The sequence below is a fragment of the Dromiciops gliroides genome, chromosome 1 (assembly GCF_019393635.1).
Source record: "Dromiciops gliroides isolate mDroGli1 chromosome 1, mDroGli1.pri, whole genome shotgun sequence".
Lineage (NCBI taxonomy): Eukaryota > Metazoa > Chordata > Mammalia > Microbiotheria > Microbiotheriidae > Dromiciops > Dromiciops gliroides.
Window position 1 is genome coordinate 550,609,295 of NC_057861.1, and position 26,806 is coordinate 550,636,100.

The 26,806-nt window shown below is 33.4% G+C and overlaps 1 protein-coding gene across 1 annotated transcript in view; it reads left to right on the forward strand.

Annotated features, from left to right (window-relative positions):
* Positions 1–25,028, forward strand: part of UGCG (UDP-glucose ceramide glucosyltransferase) — a 46,268-nt gene extending 21,240 nt beyond the window's left edge. The window contains exons 2-9 of the mRNA XM_043977338.1: positions 7,192–7,333; positions 14,038–14,140; positions 15,558–15,659; positions 17,070–17,182; positions 20,972–21,150; positions 23,293–23,379; positions 23,901–24,090; positions 24,580–25,028. Of these exons, the coding sequence (XP_043833273.1) occupies positions 7,192–7,333; positions 14,038–14,140; positions 15,558–15,659; positions 17,070–17,182; positions 20,972–21,150; positions 23,293–23,379; positions 23,901–24,090; positions 24,580–24,750 (1,087 nt within the window). The 3' untranslated portion in view covers positions 24,751–25,028. The remainder of the gene's footprint in view (positions 1–7,191; positions 7,334–14,037; positions 14,141–15,557; positions 15,660–17,069; positions 17,183–20,971; positions 21,151–23,292; positions 23,380–23,900; positions 24,091–24,579) is intronic.
* Positions 25,029–26,806: the final 1,778 nt, after the last annotated feature.

Below are 26,806 nucleotides of genomic sequence, written 5' to 3' on the forward strand. Positions count from 1 at the left end.
GCATAAGGATTGGTGCTTTTCTTTTTGAAAGCTTAGTTGTGCACAAATAGTAGATGCTTAATATATGTTTGCTGAATTGAAATATTTCTGGATTTGGGCTGTATTCCAAATGACCCAAGTGTCTAGAAGTCTGATTTTCCTTGGTAGAGTCAATTTATCAGCTAAAAAGCTCTCTAATGATTGACATTACATATTATTACATTTATTAATTTATCTGATTTCCAATTTTATTTATTAGATTCATTATGCCAATGATATGAATCATTAAGATATTTCCACCTTAAGTGCTTTAACAGCAGAATTAAATAATACCTAAATATAATGATAACATAAATGCTATTAATACGTCAGTGGATCTATAACCCTGATGTGTAGGTACTTCTTCTGATAGTACAAAACTATATCACATTCACACAGGGGTTTGCTGAAGACAGCTTGAACTAGCAAGAGCAAATTTTTAAATTTTTAATGTGAGCATATATACTTCAGACATTGACAAACATTACAAATCAGGTCATGATTTATTATTTTGCTAATGATAAAATGTTAATGATGAAGATTAAACTTAAATATGTCATTGGTGCACTTTCCCCACTCCTCCTGAGTGCTGTATCTTAGACATTTACTGGTATACCACTGGTCCACACCTTCTCAGCCCATACAACTCTTGTTCATACCCTTCTGTAAATTCTCCATGAAGATTCATTCAATATTCTGGGTCCCTTCTCTTAGACCTCTCTCTAGTAACAATATTTATGATTTTCTAATAAGGATCTTTCCTTTTTTCTAATATCTGAAGAATCATAGGATCATTAGATTATAGAAATTACATAATTCATGTCTTTTATTTTTATATTTTTAGTCTATAATTTGGGTGGTAATTTTGATCTTTGCTTTAACAAGACAGGCATGAGACTTCTATATGTTCTACAAGATTTTCCATCTTTTCTTTCTTCATCCTAAGCTGTACTGTCCAAAATATTATTCTTTTCAATGCTTTTGTTTGCATTTACATGATCCATTGATGTGTATTGTTGAGTTAATTGGAATATTTTATCCAGTCCTTTATATAATTTATCTTAACCTTTGAAAAAAATGTCAGGCTACAGTAATTTCAGTGATATTTTTTATTATGTTCTTTATGAGCACCACAAGGCAAAATGATTAAGTACTCCATGAAATGATGTTTGTTGCCTTTGTATGAACAGTAAAACCAAGTCTAACAACATCTATAATTTGCTTCTGAGGAAAATATACAAAGCATTCTTTTCTTTATCCATTATTTGCTTGTCTTCTCTTTTCACTTATAGCAATAATGTCAGCATTGATATGGTTCACATCCTCTAGCACTGTGTCAGTTCCTTGAGGCATTAAATAAGAATAAGACATTTAGACTATAAACAGTTAATATTTATAGTTGGTCTAAAAACTGATTTTGAGCATCCTCTACCTCTTTTCTGCCATTCTTGATTGTCCTTGGAACAGCTTCTCTGCCTATAGCTCTTAGTATTTAGTGAGATAAGTCTGCAGAAACAGAAGCAGTAGGATATAATCTGATGTTATGATAATATCCTTTGTAGCATGGTAGAAACTTCCTCACAATTGCTTTCCTCTCCTATAACTTTTTGAGAACCCAAGGGTTACTATACTATCTCCATGTCATGAAAGGTATCAGAGTAGTATTTTTGCAGATGAATACTACTAGTAGGCCTCCATCCCAAATATTTTTTTTTTAATTTTTTTTTTTTTACGGGCAATGGGGTTAAGTGACTTGCCCAGGGTCACACAGCTAGTAAGTGTTAAGTGTCTGAGGCCGGATTTGAACTCAGGAACTCCTGAATCCAGGGCCGGTGCTTTATCCACTGCGCCACCTAGCCGCCTCCTCCATCCCAAATATCAAGACTAATAGAGTCAATGTTTTCTAGTTTATGAAATAAGTCTTAAATCTTTATATGAGTATTTGGGGGTCTCAACTTGGAAAGTAGGCATTTTTTTCTTTAAAGAGTAACTTTTTCAAGTACATTTTAGTGCAGCTTTGCATTATTGCTCATTTACTTGACTCTTGCGAGCATACTTAAAATGAAGAGATAGCAAGTAGACTTTACTTGGTTTGGGGAGTAATTTGATATAGAGGAAAGAGTGTTACACTTAAAACAGTTTATTCTCTTCACTTTTATTTGTCAAGAGTGTGGTATGACAGGAATAATGCAGAATCTGGAGTCAAAAGACCTGGGTTTGAATTTGGACTTTGCCATTTACTATCTGTGTGTCCTTGGGCACATCACTTAAGTTTTTGGTCCTCGTTTTCTTCTTCTGTAAAATGAGGGGGTTAGATTAGATTATGCATTATTTTTCTCATAGAATCATAGATTTATAGCAGGAAGGGACCTCAGAGCATGTCCCTTTCTGCTCTAAATCTTTATTTTTATCTGTGAGTCAGTGATATATAGTGTGTACTTTGGGGACCTGACTATTGGAATTAATTTATAACTAACAATATAAATGCTAGTTTTGCCAGGAACTTGTAAATTGTTAAGTTCATTGGCTTCTGCTATTGCACATCTCTTTCTTTTATAAAAATGATGACTTCTGCTTAATTTTTCATTCTTTTCTCATCTGTATCATCCTATCTGATGTGCAACACTTGTCTTTTTCTTTCTCTTTTTTCTTAAATATAACTTTTAAAAAAGGAAACAAATCTTTTGTTGCTTTTCTCATTCACTGTCATCCTCCTTCTTGATCATCAGCAGGCTTTTTACTGTTTCTGATAATCTTAGAGGATTGGCCACCTTTCCCTAATCATTCCTTAAATCCCCTCATTTATACATGTTCTTTAAAATTTATGTTGATGTATTCCTTTTACATTCCCATTAATTTTTTATAGAACTTTCTGTTCATTTCCTCAGTATAGTTTGTTTCCCATTCTTCCTTGCAGGGCTTTCCCTGCAGAATTTTAGGTCATTGAAATCTTATTTGGTTGTTGTCCTTCGTGCTCAAAGAAGACCAAATGGCACCGTTACATCATAGTAAATGTATAGTGTGAGCAACTGTGCCTGATCAGACCAATATGAGCTCAGAAGGCTCTATCACATGTCAGGCATGAATAGGCCATATGAACATTTGGAGTAGAGATGTCTCTAAATTAGTGCATCTTACATTTCTTTTGACCTACTGCAATTCTGCTTTGCTCATAGAGCACAGTGCCTTCTTTGTTGAGGGCACACCATGCTGGGCAGTCCTATGCCAGTGTCTTGCTTGTTTCACAATCAATTCCCAAGTTCTTAGAGGAGACCTTAAGAGTAAATCTTAAGGTCTCCCTGTTGAAACTTTAATCATTCACTGAACCCTTTGAAAATCTGTTATCCCAGAACTTAGGCCACTTAAGAAACCATACTTACATTCTCATTTTTTTCTATCATAAACTTAAGATGGAGCAGTGGATTTCTCCAAAGTTGCAATCATTTTTCTTAACCAAATAGTTCCTTCTTTCTAGTGGGAATCCAGAATAATTGCCATCGTTGCTTCTACTTTTTGAATGATGAAATTGTCATAAAACAAATCACAAAATTATTAGCTCCTTTGATTTTTTAAATGATATTAATATATATTTATATATGGGATTTATCTTGTTGGATGAGAGTCTTGAAAGATACATTTTGCCCTACTGAATCAAATACTTTAAGAAAAATGGATAAACAGCAGTGTTACTTTGTGCCTCCATACCAGTCTTGGGATCTGGTTCTTGGACTCATCCGTTTCTTTCTTCTGTCTAGATATTTTGTAGAAATCCTCATCAAAATAGTGTTCTCCCCTGGAGTGTTTGAATTATGACTCCAGAATTTCTTGTTTTTCCTTAAAATACAATGCTTACTCTATTGTGTTCTATTCTGCTCCTTTGGAATAAGAATTAACCTTCCAGAACTAATAGGATAGTGATTTTGAACTTTGAGAAATTCTGCTAAAATTTAAAAACCCTTGTTTCCCCACCATTTTTTTCCTTTTTGTTCCTGAATCAGCCAAGCACAATAAATTTCATGACTCTTTAGTGTGAATGAGAATGATGTTGATGAAGGAGATAGATAGATCTTTTAAAGTAAACTGTTTATATAAAGGATTTACCATACAAGTGAAGAAAAAGGACTAAAACTGGATACCAGGCCTAAGCTAAGCTGATCTCCTAGAATTGACAGAATGAGGTTATTTGGGTTTTGTTTATTATTATTTTTTTTTTGCAGGACAATTAGGGTTAAGTGACTTGCCCAGGGTCACACAGCTAGTAAGTGTCAAGTGTCTAAGGCCAGAATTCAGATCCTCCTGAATTCAGGGCAGGTACTTTATCCACTACGCCACCTAGATGCCCCAGTTTTGTTTATTATTAAGATCATGATTATGGTCAGGGAAATTTTGTGGGGAGTATTCCTGTATTGTAAGATTAAAAAAAAAACCTTTTTCATTTTTAAAGGAATTAATTATAACCATTAACAAGGTCACAGGGAGATTTTTATTTTTTGGGGGGGGAGAGGATAACCTCGAACCCATCCTGCCTTAGCACAGGTTTATTTTGTCTTCACCTTTCCCTACAGGTCTTCTTCCTACTCTTTCTAGTTCCCTGGGTATAGGTTCCCTACTTCCTCTAATGGTTCCTCTATCTCCACCAGAACTCCCAGATAATTTTCATTCAACCCCTACAACTCAAGAGAACAGATATATCAACTTCTGTCTCTCTTTTTAGTTGGGAACAAGCCAAACACTTCTCAGTTGCTTAACATTCTATCCATTAACCTCCTTATCTCCTATTTAATAAAAATATTCTTTCACTTACCTGTTGCCAATAACCAGTATAGTTTATCAGGGAATACAAATATCAAAAGATTTTCTTCACCCCTTTAAAACAAGTAAAAAAGGCTTTTAAAAAGGAAAAAAAAATGTAGCTACTAGACATCAGTGAGAGTATTCAGCAGACCCTTGAATCTCTGGTTTTCTTATGATTGTCTCCACTGTGATGTGCCAAATTGCTGTTTCATGAAAGTCAAATAAAAGCGAATAGAACACGTTTGCTCAAATTGACTTAGTGGGGAGGCATAGTCAAAAGACTTTCACATATTAATCCCTGTCTTAAATGTAAAGGTTAGAAGTGTGCTTCGCCTAAGATGTTAGATTGGGTATAGGGGTGTCTATTGAATACTTTTTGCAAGTGGCTAACGTGAACCTTTTGGATGTAAGAAACAAATCTGAAGGAGTTGTTTTATTCAATTAACATTTTTTTTTTTTTAGTGAGGCAATTGGGGTTAAGTGACTTGCCCAGGGTCACACAGCTAGTAAGTTTTAAGTGTCTGAGGCCGGATTTGAACTCAGGTACTCCTGACTCCAGGGCCGGTGCTCTATCCACTGAGCCACCTAGCTTCCCTTCAATTAACGTTTAACAAGCATTTGAATGTCTCTTTTGTGTACAACATTATATGTCAATGAACTTACTGGATTTTTTTTTTTTATTGTTTTTGTTTTTGTGGGGCAATGAGGGTTAAGTGACTTGCCTAGGGTCACAAAGCTAGTAAGTGTCAAGTGTCTGAGGTTGGATTTGAACTCAGGTCTTCCTGAATCCAGGGCCAATGCTTTATCCGCTGTGCCACCTAGCTGCCCTAGAACTTGAGTTTTTAAAGGTACTACATTAATTTGGAAATGGCTATAAAGTTGAACTTTGTTTTTAACAGCTCAAGTTCATTATATATAACATACCACCATCCTTCCAGTCACCCAGATTCTCAATTTCATTGTTATCAACAACTCTCATCCCATATAACTAATTGGTGTCCAAATCTTTTAGTTCTATTTTACAGTGTCTCTTGTCTATTTTTTCAGTTCAGATATCTACCACCCTGGTTCATTACCTTATCACCTCTTGCCCAGGCTATTACAAGAGCCTTCTAATTGTTCTCCCCGACTGAAGTCTCTTCCCATTCCAATCCATCTTCCATATAACTGCTAAAGAGACTCTTGCCAAAGTTTAGACCTGACCTTGTCATTTCCTTACCTAATTAACTCTCATGGCTCCCTGTCACTCTAGGATACAATCCAAATCCCTATTGGTTGCATGTAAAGCCCTTCACAATATGGCCTACTCCTCCAGCCTTATTATTCACTATTCCTCTTCGTCTGTTCCATGGTCTAGCAAAAATGATGTTACTGTTTTCATACATAGTGTCTCATCTCTTTCTGTGGCCTTTGTACTGTCTGTCCTTCATGTTTGAAATGTGTCCTTCCTCACCCTCTCTTCTAAGAATCCCTAGTTTCCTTCCTGACTCAGCTCAAATATCACCTTTTAAATCAGTGCATCTCAATTGTATATTTGTTGACCTGATGAATGGCAACTGAATGAACTGAATGTTTCAGTTGGCAGTATTCAAGACTTATGTATGAAGTATTTTCCTTCTATAAGAGCAGAAATTTTTGGTTGAATTCATGTTTTGAGGCTAGTATTTGTCTAACAAGCAATTTTGTTTATTTTGTGAATTCAATACTAACCATATTATGTAGACTGGGTAAGTAAAATTGATATTAAAGTATTTAAAAACTTTCTCATGTGCAGTAACATTTAACTTGCAAATTTTTATGGTACATGTAAAACTCACAGTGTACTCTTTCAGAACCACTCTTCTATATCATGCTCCCTCCCTCCCCCCATCACTTTGTATCTGTTATGTATATATTTTTTATCTAGATTGTATCTCTCTTGGATAGATTGTAAGCTCCTTGTGGACAAGTACTCCTTCACATTTGTCTTTGCGTCCTCAGGGCCTAACATAGTATGTGGCTTATTGGAGATACTTAGTAGTACTTTTTAAAAAAGTTTAATAATCGTGCTTAATAATAAATACTTGTTTGATTTCATGTAACATACAGTTCAATAGGAAAATTTCCATATTTATAGTGTATATTTTTGTGTTTATTAATATTTTTGTGGATCTATAAGGAGGAAGCATTGAAACTGGTTTTTGTGACTAGAGACAACAAAAGTAGTACTAACTTCTATGACTAACTTCTACAAATAGTGACATTAAAACATTTACTTGTAACTCATTTAATAATTTTCTGGCAAGTTTGGCATTTTTTGTTTATACTCAATGTTAATTTGTCTTATAGAATTTATATAATGTGTGCTAAACATTTTTATTTCTATTTTGTCTTTTATAGACGTTTACATCTCAACAAGAAGGCAACAGATAAACAGCCATATAGTAAACTCCCTGGCATTACACTTCTGAAACCATTGAAAGGTGTGGATCCCAACTTAATTAACAATTTAGAAACATTCTTTGAATTGGATTATCCCAAAGTAAGTACACTGTTGTAGTTTTTTTTGTTTTTTAATCAGGTTTGGAATGGAACATAATCTTTTTTGTTCTCCTCAAAGAGCACAAGGAAAGAATACTTTGACAATAATATAGTGGTAGGTATAACTCATGGGGAATCCCAGTAGTGCAATAGAAAAATCACCATGCCTGGAGTCAGGAAGACCTCTCAGACACTTACTGGCTGTGTGACACTGAGCAAGTCACTTAACCCTGTTTGCCTCAGTTTCCTCATGTGTAAAATGAGCTGAAGAAGGAAATAGTAAACTAAGATCTTTGCCCAGAAAACCCCAGAAGGGGTCATGAAGAGGTGGTTGTGACTGACATGACTGAACAACAAAAAACTCATAAAATCAATCATTTAGTCAACAAGTATTTGTTAAATACTTGCTGTATGTTAGGGACTGTGCTGTGTGCTAGAGATGGAAATGCAATGGATGAAAGAATCCCTACCCATAGAAGCTTACATTCAGGCAGGTGTGTATGTGTACATACAGTACAAATATAAGGAGAACAAATATCAGTCAATTCAAAGTAGTTTAAAAGGAAGGGCACTAGCAGTTGCAGAGATCAGATAAGTCTTCATACAGAAGTTAGTGTCTTAAAAGAAAAGAGAGCTTCTGTGAGGCTAGAGATACCAGACCAAATGAATGGATACGGGGGATGGGAGATGTGTTGTGTGAGGAACAGAGAAGGCCAGTTTTGCTGCATCACAGGGTGTGAGAGGGAATAATGAGACTTGAAAGATCTGCTGGGGCAATGTTGTGAAAGTCTTATAAAGTTAACAGAGCAATTTATATTTGACCTTAGGAACAATAGAGAGCCATTTGGGTTTACTGAATAGGGGAGTAATATGTTCATAGCTTTGATTAAAGAAAATTACTTTGGCAGTAGTGTGCTGGATGGATTGAAATGGTGAGAGATTTGAGTTAAGGAGACCATTTTGGGAGTCTGTTGCAATGATGTAAATGAGACTTGATTAATATCTGAATGAAGGTAATAACTGTGTGAGTAGAGAGAAAGAGGATTGATGCAAAATATATTGTGGAGCAGAAATGGCAAGATTTGGTAACTGATTAGATGTGTAGGATAAGGAAGTAATATTTGAGGATAACTCCAAGGTTACGAACCTAGATGATTAGAAAGATGGTGGTACCTTTGGCAGATATAGGGAAGTTTTAGAAGAGAGGTCGATTTGGGTGGTGAGATAATGAGTTTTGTTTTGGACATATAGAGTTTGAGATGTGCAACAGGAATTTTTTGATATGAGGAGGAATTGAAAGACCAGGAAAAATGGGAAATTCCAGACATGGGGGCAATGTGGTCAAACTTATACATTTGAAAGATTATTTTGGCAGTTTTGTGAAGGATGAATTAGAGATAAGAAAGAGTGGATACATGGAAACTAGTCAGGATAGGTGAAAGGAAAATACTAGGTTGAATTTGGTTTGTGGCAGTGTGAACAGGGTGAAGGGAACAGAAATGGTAGATACTGTGCTTGAATATGTATGTTGAGAAGAAGGTAATAAGCAAAGATGCTTTTGTGATTTTGAGCTTGGGAGGATTGTGGTACTGTCAATAGAAATAGGAAAGTTGGTAGAAGAAATTGATTTAGGGAGGGTTATAATGAGTCCTGTTTTGGACATGTTGAAAATGAGATGAAGTCCTGTAGTTGAATGGCCTATGTGATTACACAGAGATGAGAGATGGCATTTTGAGTTTAAGAAAGAACTGGTAGACCAGTTTGGCTGAAAAACAGAGTTTATTAAGGGAAGTAATGTTAAATAAAGTTGGAAAGTTAGGTTGGAGCCAAATTGTAGGGGGTCTTTTTATACAAGGTAGGGGAAACAATTAATACATTTTTTTCTAGCATTATAGAGTTACAGAAAATTTTTGAACAGTGGAATGACTGATGTGTAAGTCCTGTGCCTAGGGAAGATTATTTTGTTAGCTATGTGAAGGAAGAATTAGGGAAGGATGAGAGCCTAGGGAAAGAGTGAAAGACAGGCCAATAAGGAGACTCTTGTGTCTCTACAGAAGAGTGCTGAGAAGAAATTCTTTTAAATCTCTAATGTCTTTCTCTGAGTTAATTTAGAATTTTTATTTATATTTTTTGGTATTGTATTGAATTTTTTAAAAAACAAGAACCAATATAAAGTTTTTATCATAAAGTTAGGGTGATTGAGGCAGTCATTTAAGTTGACAGATGAAATATTCATCAAGAGGATGAACTATAGGCTCTTTAATGGGCTTATGAATCTTAGCATTTAGCTGTTAATAAAAGGGGGATCTCTAGGTAGGTCCTTAAATATAAAGCAATAGTTAAAATCAAGTCTCCATTAAATCCCTATTTTCATAATATTTAGATTTGGAGAGCTCATCCAAGCCTCTCTCATTTTCCAGGTGATGAAACTGAGGTTCAGTGAAGTCTAGTGACTAGAAAGCCAGGATTCAGACCCATGTTCTCTGACTCCAAATACAGTGCTCTTTCCAATAGGTCAATAAGTATTTATTAAATGTTTGTGCCTACTTTATGCCAGGCACTGTGCTAAACACGGAAGATACAAAAAGAATCTAAAGAGAGTCCTTGCCCTCAAGGACCTCACAATTTAATGAACAAAACAAATATGTTATGAACAAATGAAAAACAATGTGGTTTGGATCAAGTTTAATAATAGGCTAATGCCAAATATTAGCTAAAAATGCAAAATAATTTTTTTCCTTTTAATTTATGATGAGAGGACAGACATTCTTGAGATTAAAGATGCATTCATATCTCAATTTAAAGTTTTCTTATATCTTGACACAGTGGACATTATCTCTAATATATATATATAATGGACCTGATCTGAAAGTGTTGTGTAAGGTTTAAAATTCTGTGCATGTGTTAATTTCCTTCTTCACTTAATCTGTAGTATAAGTGACCTTAAAGACAGATGACACTGTATTTTGTATAAAACTTCATGGGGTAGTATGAAAGTTACTTGTCCTAAAGCAACTCTGTATTATTTTTTAAATTAGAAAAATTCTGCTATATGACATTAAAATGAGAATTTGAGAGTAAGTTTTCTATACTAGTTAAACCCTCTATAGAATCCATGTCTCATGTAATAAGAGACTGAATTTTGAGTCCTCGATCCTACTTTCAAGGATTCAGATCCTCACTGTTATTTTCTGTGTGACCATAAACAAGCCAGTTGACAGCTCTGATCCTGTATTTTGTCATCTATAAAATGAGAAGATTGAATTATATGACCTAAAGGATCTCTTTCAACTCTTAATTCTCAGATTCCAATCATCCCTGATAATTTATGTGCCAAAATGAAGTATGAATGTTTTCATGACTAAAAATTGCTAGGGTTTTGTTTTTGTTTTTGCTTTTTGAGGGAGGGGATAGTGGACCCAGGGATAAAGGAGTAGTAGGTGGAGCTATTTTGTAGGGAAATGAGCAAATGGAAAAGTCAAGAAAGCCAGAAGTATTATTCCTTCAGAATACTTAAGGTTAAAAGTATTAAAAACAAGTAAACCTAGTATAAAAGAATATAAAATTAATATTGAAATGCAGCCATAGTTTGTTAAAAGATGAAAAAAATCTCTGTGGCACCAAAACTTTCCACATTTACATTGTTTTCTTATAAGAATTAAATTCTGAAATTCACAGCTTCTAAAAATCAAGCTAAAGAAATGGGCAAGTAAACTACCTTCTTCCTCATGCATTCACTATTACAAGTGTTTAAACTCTTTATTGTGAGCACAATTGTTGTATGCATTCTACTTCCTGTATTCTGTTTTTATTATAAAATTAGCCAGGATAAATCCAAATTTAACAAAATACTTTCTTTGTAAACAGGATGTGTTTTTACAAACTGAACATTTATACAGAAGTGGAAATATACTTATTTAATATGTAATGTGATTGGGTAGTATATTTTTTAAAAAGATTTTCACTTTTATAAAGGAAAAACTCACCACTTCAGTATTGTAAAATTGTTTACTAATTCCTATAGAGTTGAATTAATGGGAGTTTCTTGTGCATATAACATTAATCTCATGCCTAAATTTGTGGACCTTTTAAAATATTTTATATCTTCATAATATCTTTTTAATTGAAAACTTAATTGTATATTAGGGAATCAAAACATAATTTGAAATATATTCTTAAATATCAAGAGGTGTTTTTTTTTAATTTTTTTTTTTTTTTTGGTGAGGCAATTGAGGTTAAGTGACTTGCCTGGAGTCACACAGCTAGTGTCAAGTGTCTGAGGCTGGATTTGAACTCAGGTCCTCCTGAATCCAGGGTCAGTGCTCTTATCCACTGTGCCACCTAACTGCATCTCTAATTCTATTAACAGCAAACAATTCTATATCTGAAGAATTTTTGTATTATCATAACCACGCCTTAATTGATCTAATATCCTATTTATTGCCAGTGATCAAATATTATAGTACAGTAGTAGAATATTATGAAATTGTAAATACACAAAGGTGATTATCACAGTTGAAAATTGAAGATGCTTGTTTAAACCCCTGTTCTTTAAAACCTACTTGAAATACTACCTTCACTTTGGCATCATTTTTAAATACCAGGAATATAATTGAACTGGAGTTTTGCTAAAGATTAAAATTATTTAGTCATGCCAACTGAATTACAATTGTGATCTGAGGTTGCTTTCAAAAGGAGGTCAAAGAAGTTGTAGTTAATGAAAATAGTATTTTTAAATCTTTGCTTCTATGTAAAAAGGAACATTTCCTTCTTTGTGCTCCTAGTATTTTATATCACAAATATTTTTGTAGAGACATTAGTGGCACTATATTGCCATCATTAAAAGTAGATTTTAGGGGGTGGTGGTTATGCTGCTAAATTATCTGCCTTGTACATAGTTTCTTGCTATTTTGTAATTACAAAGCTACATGGCATAAATAACATAGGTACCACAGTAGCTTTTGAATCTTTTGAAATAGTATGTTGGTGAAAAGTTTAAAAACTTTTTAGAGTATTATAGTTGAGCTGTTTAGTTTGGCTGTAAGAATCTAAATTATTTTAGTTTCTTCTGAGGAAAGATTCTTAACTTTTTTATGAATTCTTCATATTCATTGTGGCTCACTCAAAAAAAATTCTGAAATTCAGGAAGGGAAATGACACTTTTAGGTCCTTAATGCTTTTTACTTGTAATGACTCAAGTTTAAACCAAAAAAGGGGTTGAGAAAATATACCTCCTTTGCTTGTAAAGGTGGGGGACAGTAGTTACAGAACTACAGACTTGGTTGATATGTTGGTTAATTTTGCTGATCTATTTTAATTTTTTTACTTTAATTCTTATAAGGGAAGGCTGTATTGGGAAAGAATGTAATGTGAAAACAAGATCAATGCAAATTTTTTAAAAAGAAAGTTAAAGGTGGCTCCAATTACACATTATTGCTGATATTTCTGTTGATCTGGACAGCCCATAAATTCCAAGAAATTATAAAGATGGTTGTCATATAGATGTCTTTTTTCCATTCTCAGATTTTTGTTAGCTTTCTGAACAGCAGAGTAGTTAATATAGTTCTCATGTGGACAACAAATCCTAACGAGGACCTTCAGCTAGTAATAGGGTAAATGGGAGTAGTTGTGAGATGTAGGTAATAAAAATGATAGTATTAGGCATATAGAAATGTTGTTCCATAAGTAGAAGTGGGGAGAATTCCTTTCAGACTCTTAAAAAGTAATTTTGTGTATTGCTAATCCTGCACACACTAAACATAGCTTTGTGGTCACAGCCATCCTCCCTATTACTTGAAACAGGTCATATATGTGTGGCATTGATTACACAGGAGCCTGAAACTATGGATAGATCAGCATAAACTTATTACCAGTTCTGAGAAATAAAAACTCTAAGGTTTTGTATATTACTCCAATATTTTGTCAGTAGCATCATCTTCATACATGAAGGTAAAATACTTTTTAAAAAAATAGTAATGTATTAAATGGTAACTTTGTGGTTTAACTTACTACCAAGGAGTAGATTTAAGTACTGGTCAGATTATAGTTGTAGATGTCTTCACAATTATTAGGTTGAATATATATTTTTAATAGTGAAGAACATTGTATACATCAAATTTCATTAGAGAAAGTATTCATAAAACATTGTTTCCAGCTTCACTTTCTGCAAACATCACTTAATAATATTTAGTACATTAAATCATTGATAGTCTCTTGAATTAATTGTAGTGGGACTTGACCTATAATTATTTCATCTTCAATAAATAATATTAGGTTTAAAATTCTAAGCTCCTACAAGATAGAGGTTTTATCTGTTTAGTGTATTTTTTTAAATCTTAACATTGTGTTGTTCAATAGAATTTAGTTCACAATTAAGGAGATGGAAATTCTTGGGATTTAATTTTAGGTCTCTGACCCGGCATGTGTGGAAACAACAAGACTTGTATCTTGGGTCCTGCCTGCCTGTTTATTTCCATTTTCTACTTGGATACCAGCCAAATTCTGAAGAAATGCATGATCTTTTATACTTTTATTCACTTAGTAATCATATGTTGCTTCTATCACCAATGTTGATTCCTTAGCTTTTAACATATGTATAATTGTGTTCCTTATGTTTTGATCAATTAATAATAGTAGATTTAATATGCTTTATTTTTAAAGTTTGCTAATTTGCAATAGTTAACTAGAAATCATTTATTTGATTAGTATGAAGTACTCCTTTGTGTACAAGATCATGATGATCCAGCCATTGATGTATGTAAAAAGCTTCTTGGAAAATACCCAAATGTGGATGCTAGGCTGTTTATAGGTAAGCAACAGTAATTCTTTGGTTCATTTGTATTGTTCTTTCTACTGTAAAATATCTATAGTATTTTATAGTCTTATGAATCGTATTTAGATTACAGATACTAATTTATTTAATCTCTGAAGGAGATTTGCAGTCATGTTACTCTAAATCAAAACCTTTAGACATTTTCTATCATTATGCTTATATAGTCTCAGTTGTTTGAATGTAATGTATACATTTCTTAAACTTAAGCTATGAGAGTTAAATTATCTCACATAGGATGGGTCTTGTCATTTAAAGAAAATTTTTACCGATCATTCAAAAATTTTTCTTTACATGTGAAAGGTTTGGCGGTTGTGGGGGGTTTTTTTGTATGTTTGGGGTTATTTTACCTTTCTTTTATCTCACTGATTGACTTAGAATAATAATCAAAAGTTAAATTTGGAGTCAAGTAGGGAAAAATACACTTCCATTCAGTGCAAGAAAGACAAGCTTCTGAAACCCAGCTTTAGCACCTACATTCATAGCTATGATAGTTGGTATCGGCATTTAATGTACTTAGGAAGCCATTCAAATTGAATGACATTTTAAAACATTTACTGTGTACATAGGGAGCAGGGTGATAAGAGTTCGTTCCTTCTGTTATAGAGTTCAGTCTTTGGGGGACTAAGCCGAACAGATAAATATGCTATAGAGTAATCAGGAAGACTTCATTTAACTTGATCTTTACAGGATGGATAGACAGTGACTTTTATGTATTTGTTCTTTTACTTAATAGTATTTTATTTTTTTCCAATTACATGTAAAGATAATTTTCAACACTCATTTTTATAAGATTTTGAGTTTCAAATTTCCCTCCTCCTTTCCCTTCCCCCTTCCCTGAAGACAGCAAGCAATCTGATATAGGTTATACATGTACAATCATGTTAAACAAATTTCCACATTAGTCATGTTGTGAAAGAAGAATCAGAGCAAAAGGGAAAAACCATTAGAAAGAAAAAAAACACACAAAAAATAAAAAAGGTGAAAATACTATTATGCTTGGAAGCATTCAGGCACCATAGTTCTTTCTCTGGATGTGTATAGCATTTTCCTTCATGTGTCTTTTGGAATAGGACAGTGACTTTAGAACTGGAAATCCGATGCCACAAAATTCACAAAGGTCAAAAGACATGAAATTTCTTTTGTATGAAAAACTAATTTCTATTCCTATATCATTAGAAATTTTTTTATCCTGAAAAAAATAACAAAATTAATGTTAAGGTTTTCAGCATTTACTTTTATTTTATAACTAAGCAGCTTTTAAATATATTTTGAAAAGTATGTCGTAGAGTTGTCTGTGGTGTCTTTTTCTCCCATTGATTCTATGATGTGAACTCTAGAAGTAAACATATAACATCATGTGATCTTTTTCATTTTTGTATTTTAAAATTTTTAGGTGGCAAGAAGGTTGGGATTAACCCCAAAATTAATAATTTAATGCCAGGATATGAAGTTGCAAAATATGACCTTATATGGATTTGTGATAGTGGAATCAAAGGTGAGATTTTTCTTTCTTCATCTTATAAATTTATTTGCTCTTAAGTAATTGAACTATAATTTACTGCAAACTCTCCTTGACTTGAAAGAGTTACTTTGTCATTACATAGAGGTGGCAAGTGAGGTTCACTTTTAAAAAGATGTATAAATTACATTGCAATTCTTTATCTTTAATATCTAATATCTTTAATGCCACATGTTAGAATTTTTCTAAACATGTTCTTAAATACAAAAAGACTACTATGTAACCTAATAATTTTTGCATGTGTAGATTTTCTTTGTTTCCCTCTGTTTATTTTATTTTATTTTTATTTAAAGAATAATTTGTGTACACAGAAATTAAGAATAATAGGTACATTTCTTACTGGAACTTTTTGTGGGGGGAGAGTGTAGTGGTTTGGACCTCTAATTTCATTAGTGTAGGGAACCCTCTGTGAGAAAACTCGTACCAATGAAAATTGGCAAATATTCTGCAACTTAGGCATTGTACTTAGTTAAGTCACAAGTTCAGAGTGACACAGCCAATATTTGTTAACTGGAACCTCCTGACTCTCAGGCTGTTTTTCTATCAAGTATGTCATGTTGCATGTCCTTTTTAAAAATAAATACATACACACATATGAACACATACATGTAAATGATTTAACCAAGTACCTGCTGATAATAATGAAATTTGAAACGTATTGCATTGACAGAGTCCATATATTACTTGGTCAAGCTACAGTTATTCAGCAGTAATTAAAAATTTTCCAAATTCCCATTTTTTCTCCATTTGCAATCTGGTTACAATGTATTTTGCATTGGATTTGAAAGAAATATGCTATCTTCCCAATATCTCTGTCTTATGCTCAGTGTTCATTTTAATTTAAAAATAAAGGTGTGTTCCCATTTTACAGAAAATGTCTTACAAGTTACTTGTAAATTAAAGTTTAAAAATTCAAATCCTTTTGAATGTGTTTGCAAAGCTTATTGTTTTCAGGAATGCTATTGTGAGATTTTTTTTAATAGAGTGAAAACTTTGTAAGTTTTCATAGGCAATTTTTCTTAAAGTAGGGGCACAGATCTGCAAATTTTATTGTTACTGCTTTAAAACACATCTAATTCTATTTTCCATAATTCTCAGTATAATCTCCTAATCAGTGGGCAGTCATTAAATATATGTTGATGTGAACTCTGCTCCATTGTTACTAGTAAGTTCCACATTGTCAATATTTATTGTTGTGTGTTTTTTTAAAAAAATACTTTTTGGGAATTTGGTACATAGCCCAGAGACATTATTTGATAGTTATATTTATTTTAGTCCAAATGCAGTCATATTTTATATTCATATTATGATTCACAAAGAAAATTTTAGTGTCTTTGGCATTTTAATTAAAGAAAACTAATTTCTTTATTCTTTTTTTTTTTCTAGTAATTCCAGACACACTTACTGACATGGTTAATCAAATGACAGAAAAAGTGGGTTTGGTTCATGGTCTACCCTATGTTGCAGACAGACAGGGTTTTGCTGCTACATTAGAACAGGTGAGTGTGTAATTTATGAGTGCCATTATCTTTCTAGGTCCACAATCCTTTAAAGTACTTTGGGGCTGTTCTAGGGGTATGAGCCTAGAAAACCTGAATCTTTCCCTGATACTTGATATATCTGGCAAATCCCTGGACTTAAAGGACAGTTGATATAAAGCAGAATCATCCAGGTAGAGAAAGGACTAGGATTTGCGTTTGCTCCTAGGCTTCCCTGCTTCTCTCTTGGAGCCCACTGGACTCTGATGAATTCCTATGCATTGCCTCTTAAGTTTTTTTCCAGTCAAACAAACCCTTTCATGCCTGTTGCATTCTGTGTGACTCATCCATATCTTCCCATGAGTTTGCCACAGGACCTCTGCCTGACATGGTGGACACCTTCCTTGATTTTTCCTGATATATATTAATAAGTAGAAACTCTGGCAAATCCTTTTGAGTTGATAGGCGATATTTCAACTAAGAAAACTGAAGTTCAGTGTTAAATATAAAGTAAGTTTGATTTGATAGTCTTCAAATTATAGCTGTTCTTTTAAATGTCATAGCAGTTAATTTCCTAAGAATTATTCCAAATGACTATTCTGAAGAGGATAAAAATGCCTTTTGAAAAATGGTTGAGACCTATGGTTTCATTTTATTAGTGTGGAACATTTCCTTTGCTAAAACTCTACCAGCACAGCCATAATAATTCTGCAATTTAGTATTTTTTTCTTTTTTTGTGTGTGTGAGGCAGTTGGGGTTAAGTGACTTGCCCACGGTCACACACCTAGTACGTTGTCAAGTGTCTGAGGCCGGATTTGAACTCAGGACCTCCTGATTTCAGGGCTGGTGCTCTATCCATTGTGCCATGTAGCTGCCCCGGGCTTTTCTTTTTCTTTCTTTTTTTTTTTTTGTGTGCAATTTAGTCTTAAAAGTACCTGAGGGCCACTAAGAGGTTAAGTTACTTGCCCAGGATGCATAGTCATTGTGGCAGAGGCAGATCTTGAGCCCAATTTTCTGCATCCCAAGACTGGAGATGGAGATAGAAATTTAATCTGCCATATTTTTATTTTGACTTTAGAATATTTGGACCATAACACTTAATATAACATGGCAACATCTTTTTTCCTAGAGCAAGAAATTATACAGTAGGGATTTTAAAAGTCTAGGGTTTTTTTTTTTTAGTAAAACCGTACTGAAGAACTGTTGTGAAATTAGATACTTCACATCTTTCAGTACCATACAAATTTTCCTAGTTTTGGGAACTACAAAATGAATGTGCCTAACATGTGTATATTGCTGTCACCCTAAGGTAGACTCTTTAAATTTCTGTTGTTTCAAAGACTGTCAATACTTTACATTTGATCTACCAGGTTCCTAGTGGACATTGTAGTGAATGTTGTCCCTGAGTCACCAGAGATCTGTTTATGGCTCTTTATTAAAACATAGGCAAGCTTAGGGAATTGCCTTTTGATATACTTGGTTCATAAACTGCTCTTTGTAGCTGCTTGAGTTGTTTAATGTATTGGCAAACCTGTCAGTTGAGTTCAGGTCAGACTCAAACCTTGGGATTCATTGTTTTATAAGGGGTAAAAGGGAGGTTTGAATTCATCCTATTTCCCTTTGTAAAAATTCCAGAACAATGCAAGGATGTTTTCTTTTCTGAGAAAGTCTGTTGTCTACTCATTTGAGTAAATAATGAAAAGTAGACTATCTCAAAGGTTAAGAGAAACCCTTCTTGACACTCTGTGAACAGTCTATATGTCTTATGACCTATGTAATATAATTTTTGGAGATGGAAAGGAACCAGCTAAGATATGGGTTGTAGAAATGCTTTGTTAAGCTTAATGTTAAGCTTCATGTTGTATTTTTTGTATGAGAAAGATAAAAGAAAAAAATTTAAAAATAAAATTGATTGACAGGAGATTAGGTAAGAGAAGGTTAATCCTGGGGATTAGTGGGAGATAGGAAGTGTCTGATTGTAACAGGATCTGAAACTAAGAAACAAGAGATTGTCATTTGGGGTAATCACATAGTGCATTACTTTTATCTTTGTTTTTTCCCATGTAAATTTTGGAAAAACCGGAAACTAATGGCCAGGTAGTATCCCATTTGCAAATATATGATTTAACCATCTAATTTTTATTTAAATTAAATAATAAAGTGCTATATCATGAGCTGAATATAAACTACCATCTCCCTACCCCTGATCCAGCTTATTTAAACCTATGTCATAGACATTTCTGTGCAAAATTATGTATGTAGTATGTACCTACATTTTTTTTCTTTCAAAGAGATCTTATCTTATGCATGGGATCTATACTTTGTGAAAACTTACATTTCTACTAAAAGTAAAATTTAAAAATAACTTTTGTTGAGCAGAGGTCAAGATATATTCTTTATTTCCTTCTTACAAGCCTCTTGTAAAAGAAAACTATAAGGATGATGAGTCTCTTAGAGCAAGTATTTTTCAGCCAACGAGTAATTTTTATTAATACATTTTTTTGATAGATTTTATTTTTACATTCCCTCAATTTTCCTCTGTATCCTTTCCTTTTCCCCTCCCAGAGCATACATATTTTCTTAAAAAGAAAAAGAAGAGAATAAAAATTTAGCAAAACCCATCATCACATTGAAAAATAATTTTATATTATATGCCATTATCCACATCATGGACCCTGACCTCTGCAAAGGAGGAGGGGTAGGTGTCTTCTCATGTCTCCAATTTGGGCCAAGCTTTCAAGAGCATTTATTCAACACCTCAGACACTGTGCTGGGGATTTTTTAAAAAAAAAAAGGTTTATGCCCTCAGGGATCTTAAGTACTATAGGAGGAGACTACTTATACACATATCAGTTTGTACAAAACAAGTAGATACAAAATATAGGAGGCATTAGCTAGCATCTTGGAAGCTGAAGAAAGACTTCATGTAGGAGGTAGCATTTAAGCTGAGCTATGAAGGAAACTAGGGATTCTAAGAGGTAGAACTGAGGAGGGATTGCATTCCATGTGGGAAGCACAGGCTTGTGCAGTGATGGAAGAGAGCATGGAATGTCCTATGTTTCCTTCTGCTTTAGTAACATCACTTTGGCAGGTGTGCATAAATTGAGTTGGAGAAAGGAGACACTTGAGGTATGGAGATTAATTAAGAAGCTATTGCAATAATCCAAGCAAGAAGTTATTCAGGCCTGAATGAAGGTGATGGATATGAGTGGCAAATGGAAGTAGAACTCATTGGGGATGTGGGGTGAGGGGAAATGAATAGCTAGGAGTGATTCAAAGTTGGAAACTCATTTGATTGGAAGTATTGAGGTACCTAGAAATAGGGAAGTTTATGAGAGGTAGATTTTTGGGAAAAGATAACGAAATTTGTTTCAAGTATGTTAACTTTGAGCATACCCCTGGGACATCCACATTCAAAAATTATCATAACTAGTTGGGAAGGTGTAACTGGAGCTCAGGAGAGAGACTAGGGCTGGCCATAAAGATTTAGGAATCATTGTTATAGAGATGATATCTGATAAGGTCATAGAGAAGGTGTTGAGAGAGACCAAAAAGACAGAGGAGTATCATGAAAATCCAAAGAGAAAAAAGTTGTCCAGGAGAGTTGGTCACCTGTGTCATATGCTGCATAAATATCAAGAAGGATAAAGACTGAGGAAATGTTTAAATGCCCAAGTGTTCCATTTTGAGCTTAAATATTTATCTGCAAAAAATGTTAGAATGTATGTTTAAAGATCATTTATTTGGAAAATTATTTACACTTCCCGTTTCAGTACCATAAAACAGTGATTTTCATTTCTCTTTTGGCAGGTATATTTTGGAACTTCACATCCAAGGTCCTATATCTCAGCTAATGTTACTGGGTTCAAATGTGTGACAGGGATGTCATGTTTGATGAGGAAGGATGTATTAGATCAAGCTGGAGGGCTTATAGCTTTTGCCCAATACATTGCTGAAGATTACTTTATGGCCAAAGCAATAGCTGACCGGTAAGATAACTAATTTAAATCAGGATGTTTTTATTAGTAGCATATGTGTATGTGAAGTAGAAAAATAATTTTTTTCTTTTTATTTTTTTAGAAAAGTAATTTTAAAAAATTATAAAAGAGAACACAAATTTCTTCCCACTAGAATCTTACTCAGATACCTCATTGTTAGATAGATGTATTCCTGGACTCTTAAAGGCTATTCCAGCAGGACACAAGCTTTGGCAAGGCCTAGCAAAGCTAGAAAGTCTTTGAAAAAAGTTCCAGTGAAGGACTTTGTACTTATTGTCAAACTAGTCTAGTTCAATTTAGTAGGACTTAGCAGCATAAAGTTGGCCACTATGGACTGAACTGCATTTGTAGCAGTTAATTTTAGAGAGATGTGTTAGTGGAGAGAATGCCCTTAATAACAAAGTCAAGGAGCTTTCATAGGCCTGAAGCAAGGAAATAAAGAGATGTAAAAAAATTTCTTTTGCCTTAGATTAGGGAACCACAGGAGATGATAGGTTTCATTTTTTTTTAAATGGGAAACAATTAAAAATGCTTAAATTAATTTGTCTGCTATGGAATTTGAGCTTTTGGGTTCTTTTTTCATTAAGCCCTAGAAAATGCTACTCCTCTTCTAAGATTTCTGTATGGCATGACTTAAAAGTTGCAAAACAATTTTATAAACTATGGACAAAAAGCAATCTTATTGCCTTATACATGAGTTAAGCTGTTTTTTATGTTACATCATTGTAAGTAAATCCAGTGACCTACTCTCTACAACTTCATTATCTTTTATTTTTTGGGGGGCAGGGCAATGAGCGTTAAGTGACTTGCTCAGGGTCACACAGCTAGTAAGTGTTAAGTGTCTGAGGCCAGATTTGAACTCAGGTCCTCCTGAATCCATTGCCGGTGCTTTATCCACTTCATTATCTTCTTTAAGAAAAAGCATAGGTTTCGTTACTAGTATATTTGAAAGAATAATTGTAACATTAACTGTAACTTTTTTTTACTGGTGAACATACCTAGCATATAAGAATTATGAAGCAGTGAAAAGAATATATTTATGATTCATACCTATATCCTAATGAAGGAAATAAGTACCTAGATGCTTCAGTTTTTTCAAATTTAACAATATAATTTGAAGTCATTAAAGGGGGTTGCATATGTGATATATTTTTTCATTGGAAGAGGTGTGAATTTTTTTATTTGGAAAAAGCACAAATATTGTAATTCAAGATAGCCTTAATGTTTTGACCTTTTAGAATTTAGATGAAAATGCATAGAGTATGAGTTCATAATTGATCTATAGTTTATTTGATTTAGTTTTTAAAAGTTACATGAAGATTTTTATGTAGTTGAACTCAAATTTTTATGGTATAAGATACTGCTCATTAATAATAACTAGCATTTATGCATCATTTTAAGATTTGTAAAACCCTTTACAAATATCTCATTTTATCCTCACCACAGTGCTGGGGCTGGGGCTGAGGTAGGGATGCTTGCTATTTTATAATACACATTTTACAGATGAAGATGTTGCCTAGGGCAGCACGGCTAGTAACTATCTTAGGCCAAATGTGAACTTCCTTTCTTCAGATGTAGCACTCTGTCCATCCTGCCACCCAGCTGCCTCTAACTTGACTAGAGAAATTAATGTGTTGTCTAGTTACATTTCTTCAAACTTGGTGCAAAAAAGTATATTGGAAACAAAAAAAAAATCCCTAAATTTCAATGTATATTCATAGGCTATGTGGCTATAGGCAAATCAAAATGTCTCTTGTGGCCTTAATTGCTTTATCCATAAAACTGAAAGGAATTGGACCAGGTGATTTCTGAGGTCTCATCTAGCTCTGGGTCCTACAACTCCAGATCATAGTCATGTGTATGTGTAGCATACTTAGTATAACTGTAGTTTATGTGTCACATGATAAATTAAGTATAGATAATAGAAAAATTGTTTAACCAAAACACCTTATAGAAATGCTGTGCCTCAGGTTATTCTGTCTGGTTTGCTAGTCTTACCTTCTTCAACATGGTTTTATGAAAGATTTCCAAACTACAACTCATCAAATTTTTGTGGATAAATATTAAATAATTATATTTTAATACAGAGCGCTATAAGTAATTTCCTCATTTGATAATTATATTAATTTCCAGAGGTTGGAGGTTTGCAATGGCCACTCAAGTTGCAATGCAAAATTCTGGGTCCTATTCAATTTCTCAGTTTCAATCCAGAATGATCAGGTAAATCAAACTATCTTGTTCCTTCTGTGCTTATTTTTCTATGCTGTGATTTAGTGAATTAATTTCTTTTTCCAAATATATTGTTTAGTGCCCATTGAAAGTGAGATATATGTGTGCATATACACATATGGAGAGAAAGAGCTTATCAAAAACAAATGTTATATTTCTAGATTGTATAATCTTTGTAACACCTAAAAGTGTTCAATTAAAAAGCCTTATTTAGATTTTATAATAAATTTGTATTATTTGTCAGTGTGGACCATTGACAATTAATCTAGTCTTTTTTTTTTTTTTTTGTGCTGGGCAATGGGGGGTTAAGTGACTTGCCCAGGGTCACACAGCTAGTAAGTGGTCAATTAATCTAGTCTTTTTGCTTTTGGTTTGTTTTGCAATATGAAAGAAAAATCTTGAAATCTTAAAAAGAATAGTCTTCCAAAAAATGGTCTGATCAGAAATGAAACCGATTGTTCTTGAAATTGAGCTGTTGTTTATTTTTTTTTAAAGAAGTCTTTTTCTTTTAGGTGGACCAAATTACGAATTAATATGCTGCCTGCAACAATAATTTGTGAACCAATTTCTGAATGCTTTGTTGCCAGTTTAATTATTGGATGGGCAGCTCACCATGTATTTCGATGGGATATCATGGTATTTTTTATGTGTCATTGCCTGGCCTGGTTTATATTTGACTATATTCAACTCAGGGGTGTCCAGGTATGTGTGTAAACATGTAAAGCTTAGCAGTTGGTTGATTAAAACAAAAAAATTTTTTAAGCTTAAAGAATTGAACAAATTCTCTATTCTTTAATCAGAAACACTCATCAATTTTCTGCTGAGTCTTGGCATTAGATCTGAGCAATATTTTCTTTTAGTGGAGTCTTGAATTTAGAATTATTTCAATTCCTTGTAAATGAAATATGGGCTATAGGAAGTACATTATAGTATATACCATTTGATGTAAGAATCAATGATAATTGTTTAAATATTCCATGATTTTCTTTTGTAGTTAATTTCTTTTTAATTTTGGAAGCCATTACTAGCTAATATGAAAAATTTGTATTAAAAATTTCAATTACACAAGGAATTAAATTACAACTTAAGTATACTTGTGTTGATAAAAACAAAGATTTGTTTCTATAATAGTTATTGATATGGAATGCAATAAAAAAGGAAATATTAAATGTTACTTTTTGTAATTCCCAGGGTGGCGCTCTATGTTTTTCAAAACTTGATTATGCAGTAGCTTGGTTCATCCGAGAATCCATGACAATATACATTTTCCTATCGGCATTGTGGGACCCTACTATAAGCTGGCGAACAGGACGCTACAGATTACGCTGTGGAGGCACGGCAGAGGAAATTCTTGACGTATAACCACAGCTTTGTGACTGTATCTAAGAAAATAAAAAGAAAAAAGAGAGAGAAGTATTATAAATTATGTTTATATAAATGCTTTAAAAATCTACCTTCAATAGTTTTATTACTTGTATGTTTTGGTATCTGTTCTTTAATTTATTTTGCATGGCACTTGCATCTGTGAAAAAGAAAAAAATACATGTGTCATCTTGGCCAACTGGTACCTTGTTTTGTACAAATAGAGAATCAAGAGAATTGGTTCCAGGACCCTTAAAAAAAGAAAGGAACATATAATTGCTCTGCAGCAAACACTATGACAGTATCCTTCAGTAGAGAAAGTTTCAGATCTGGCTATAGACTAGTCTGGTAAATTTATGGGACGACATCATCTTTGGCCCACTGGCTAGCAAAGGACCAGATAGTAATTTTATGTGTATGTGGAGTGTCTAAAATCATTGTGCAATAGTTCACAGTGAGGGACTAGGGAAGAAACTTTTTCATGCTTTATGACTACCTCTTGTAGTTGCTGCAGAGCAAATATAAATTGTATTAGGTAACTTAGGCCTTGCAAAAACAAAGAAGAAAAAAAAACTTTAAAAAAGAGCTGGAGTCTTGTATTTATATGTATATATGAAAGAGGTTTTTTTTTTTTTTGGTCTCACTGCAATGAACCAAAAGTGGACTGAGTTTGGTTTAATGGTAGCCATATATTGAAGGCATCTTTTTGGCCAACTCTTGTTGGTTCTGTCTTGAACCATTGTTAATCACTGTGCTGTAATTAGTGTAGCTTAACCCTTCCTTCCCTGCACCCCTAATCCTTATTCCAATTTTCCTTAACTTTTTTCAGGGGGGTTGGTTTTGTTTTAGTGTGAGTGAATGTTTTGATAGTTGTGAGAAAAAAAATGCATTTCAGAAACATTTCACACATGACCTATTTTCTTACACAGTATGTCTTATTGTTAATAAGAATGTAATTTCATGATGCAGGTATTTGATATCTTTTTTTAAGTAAGCAAAGATTCTAGTCATCAATAAATTTAAATTGCAGTAGAGTATTAAGAAGGGCAGGATGAGTTTACTGTTAAATTTAATCAGTATCAAACTAAGTCTACTGTTAGCTTTTCTTTTGTGCCTACTACAGTTAGTCTAGTCTTATTTAAATTGAATTTTTGTATAACTAAATAGACTAGATTAATGTAAGTTGTAAATGCATGCTGTATTTCACCCTTCCCTTCCCATCACACCCTTAAACTTGCTTTTGACTCTTGTCAGACTGTTGCTAACTTGTGGTGAACTGGACTTTTTTTTTAATGGGCAAAAAATTTAAGGGACGGTGCATAAGCCTTTTGTTTTTATAGTGATATTTATGCTTCTTTTTCTTCTCCATTAGATGGCATGTCACAATGAATGTCTACTGGCTAATTGCAGGGCTAGCAATGGCAATATGGCAGCTTTAATTTCCAAGTTATTACAATTTCTTTGTCAAAGTGTAATGTGTAGCATATTAGCAATAACTACATGTATTTATAGAAAATGGATACTTTCTTCACCTCACTGAGCCAATCCATTTAATTGTCTAATGATGAATATACACACAATTTAAAATGTACTATATGTGTGTGTATCTTATGTATAAACTATAAATAAGCATTTCTCTGGGCCAAATTGCTTTACTTTGTTTAATATTCTATTGCCTTATGATATCACTGAATTTGTTTGAAGGGCATTTTCTACATGAACAAAGGCTTTGATGCGTGTTCCATTTCTTATGTGAATCGGGTAGTGATGTTTCCTGAGGAGAGTTGCACAATGAAAACCAGTCTAGTTGTGACCCACTAAATGTTTCTTTTTTCATCACTATTACACAGCTTAATTTTGCTGACCATGTTTGTATTTGGTTTGTGTTTAATGAAGTTTGGTTGATGCCATTCATTGCACTGCTAAAGTGAAGCCTTGCTTAAATTTAGCTTTATGCTGATCTCAATGTGGGCAATGTAACAAAACCAAAAAAGGCTGAACAGACTTCTTATGTTTTGTAGATATGGAAAATTACTGTTCTGTATGTGTGCTTTTT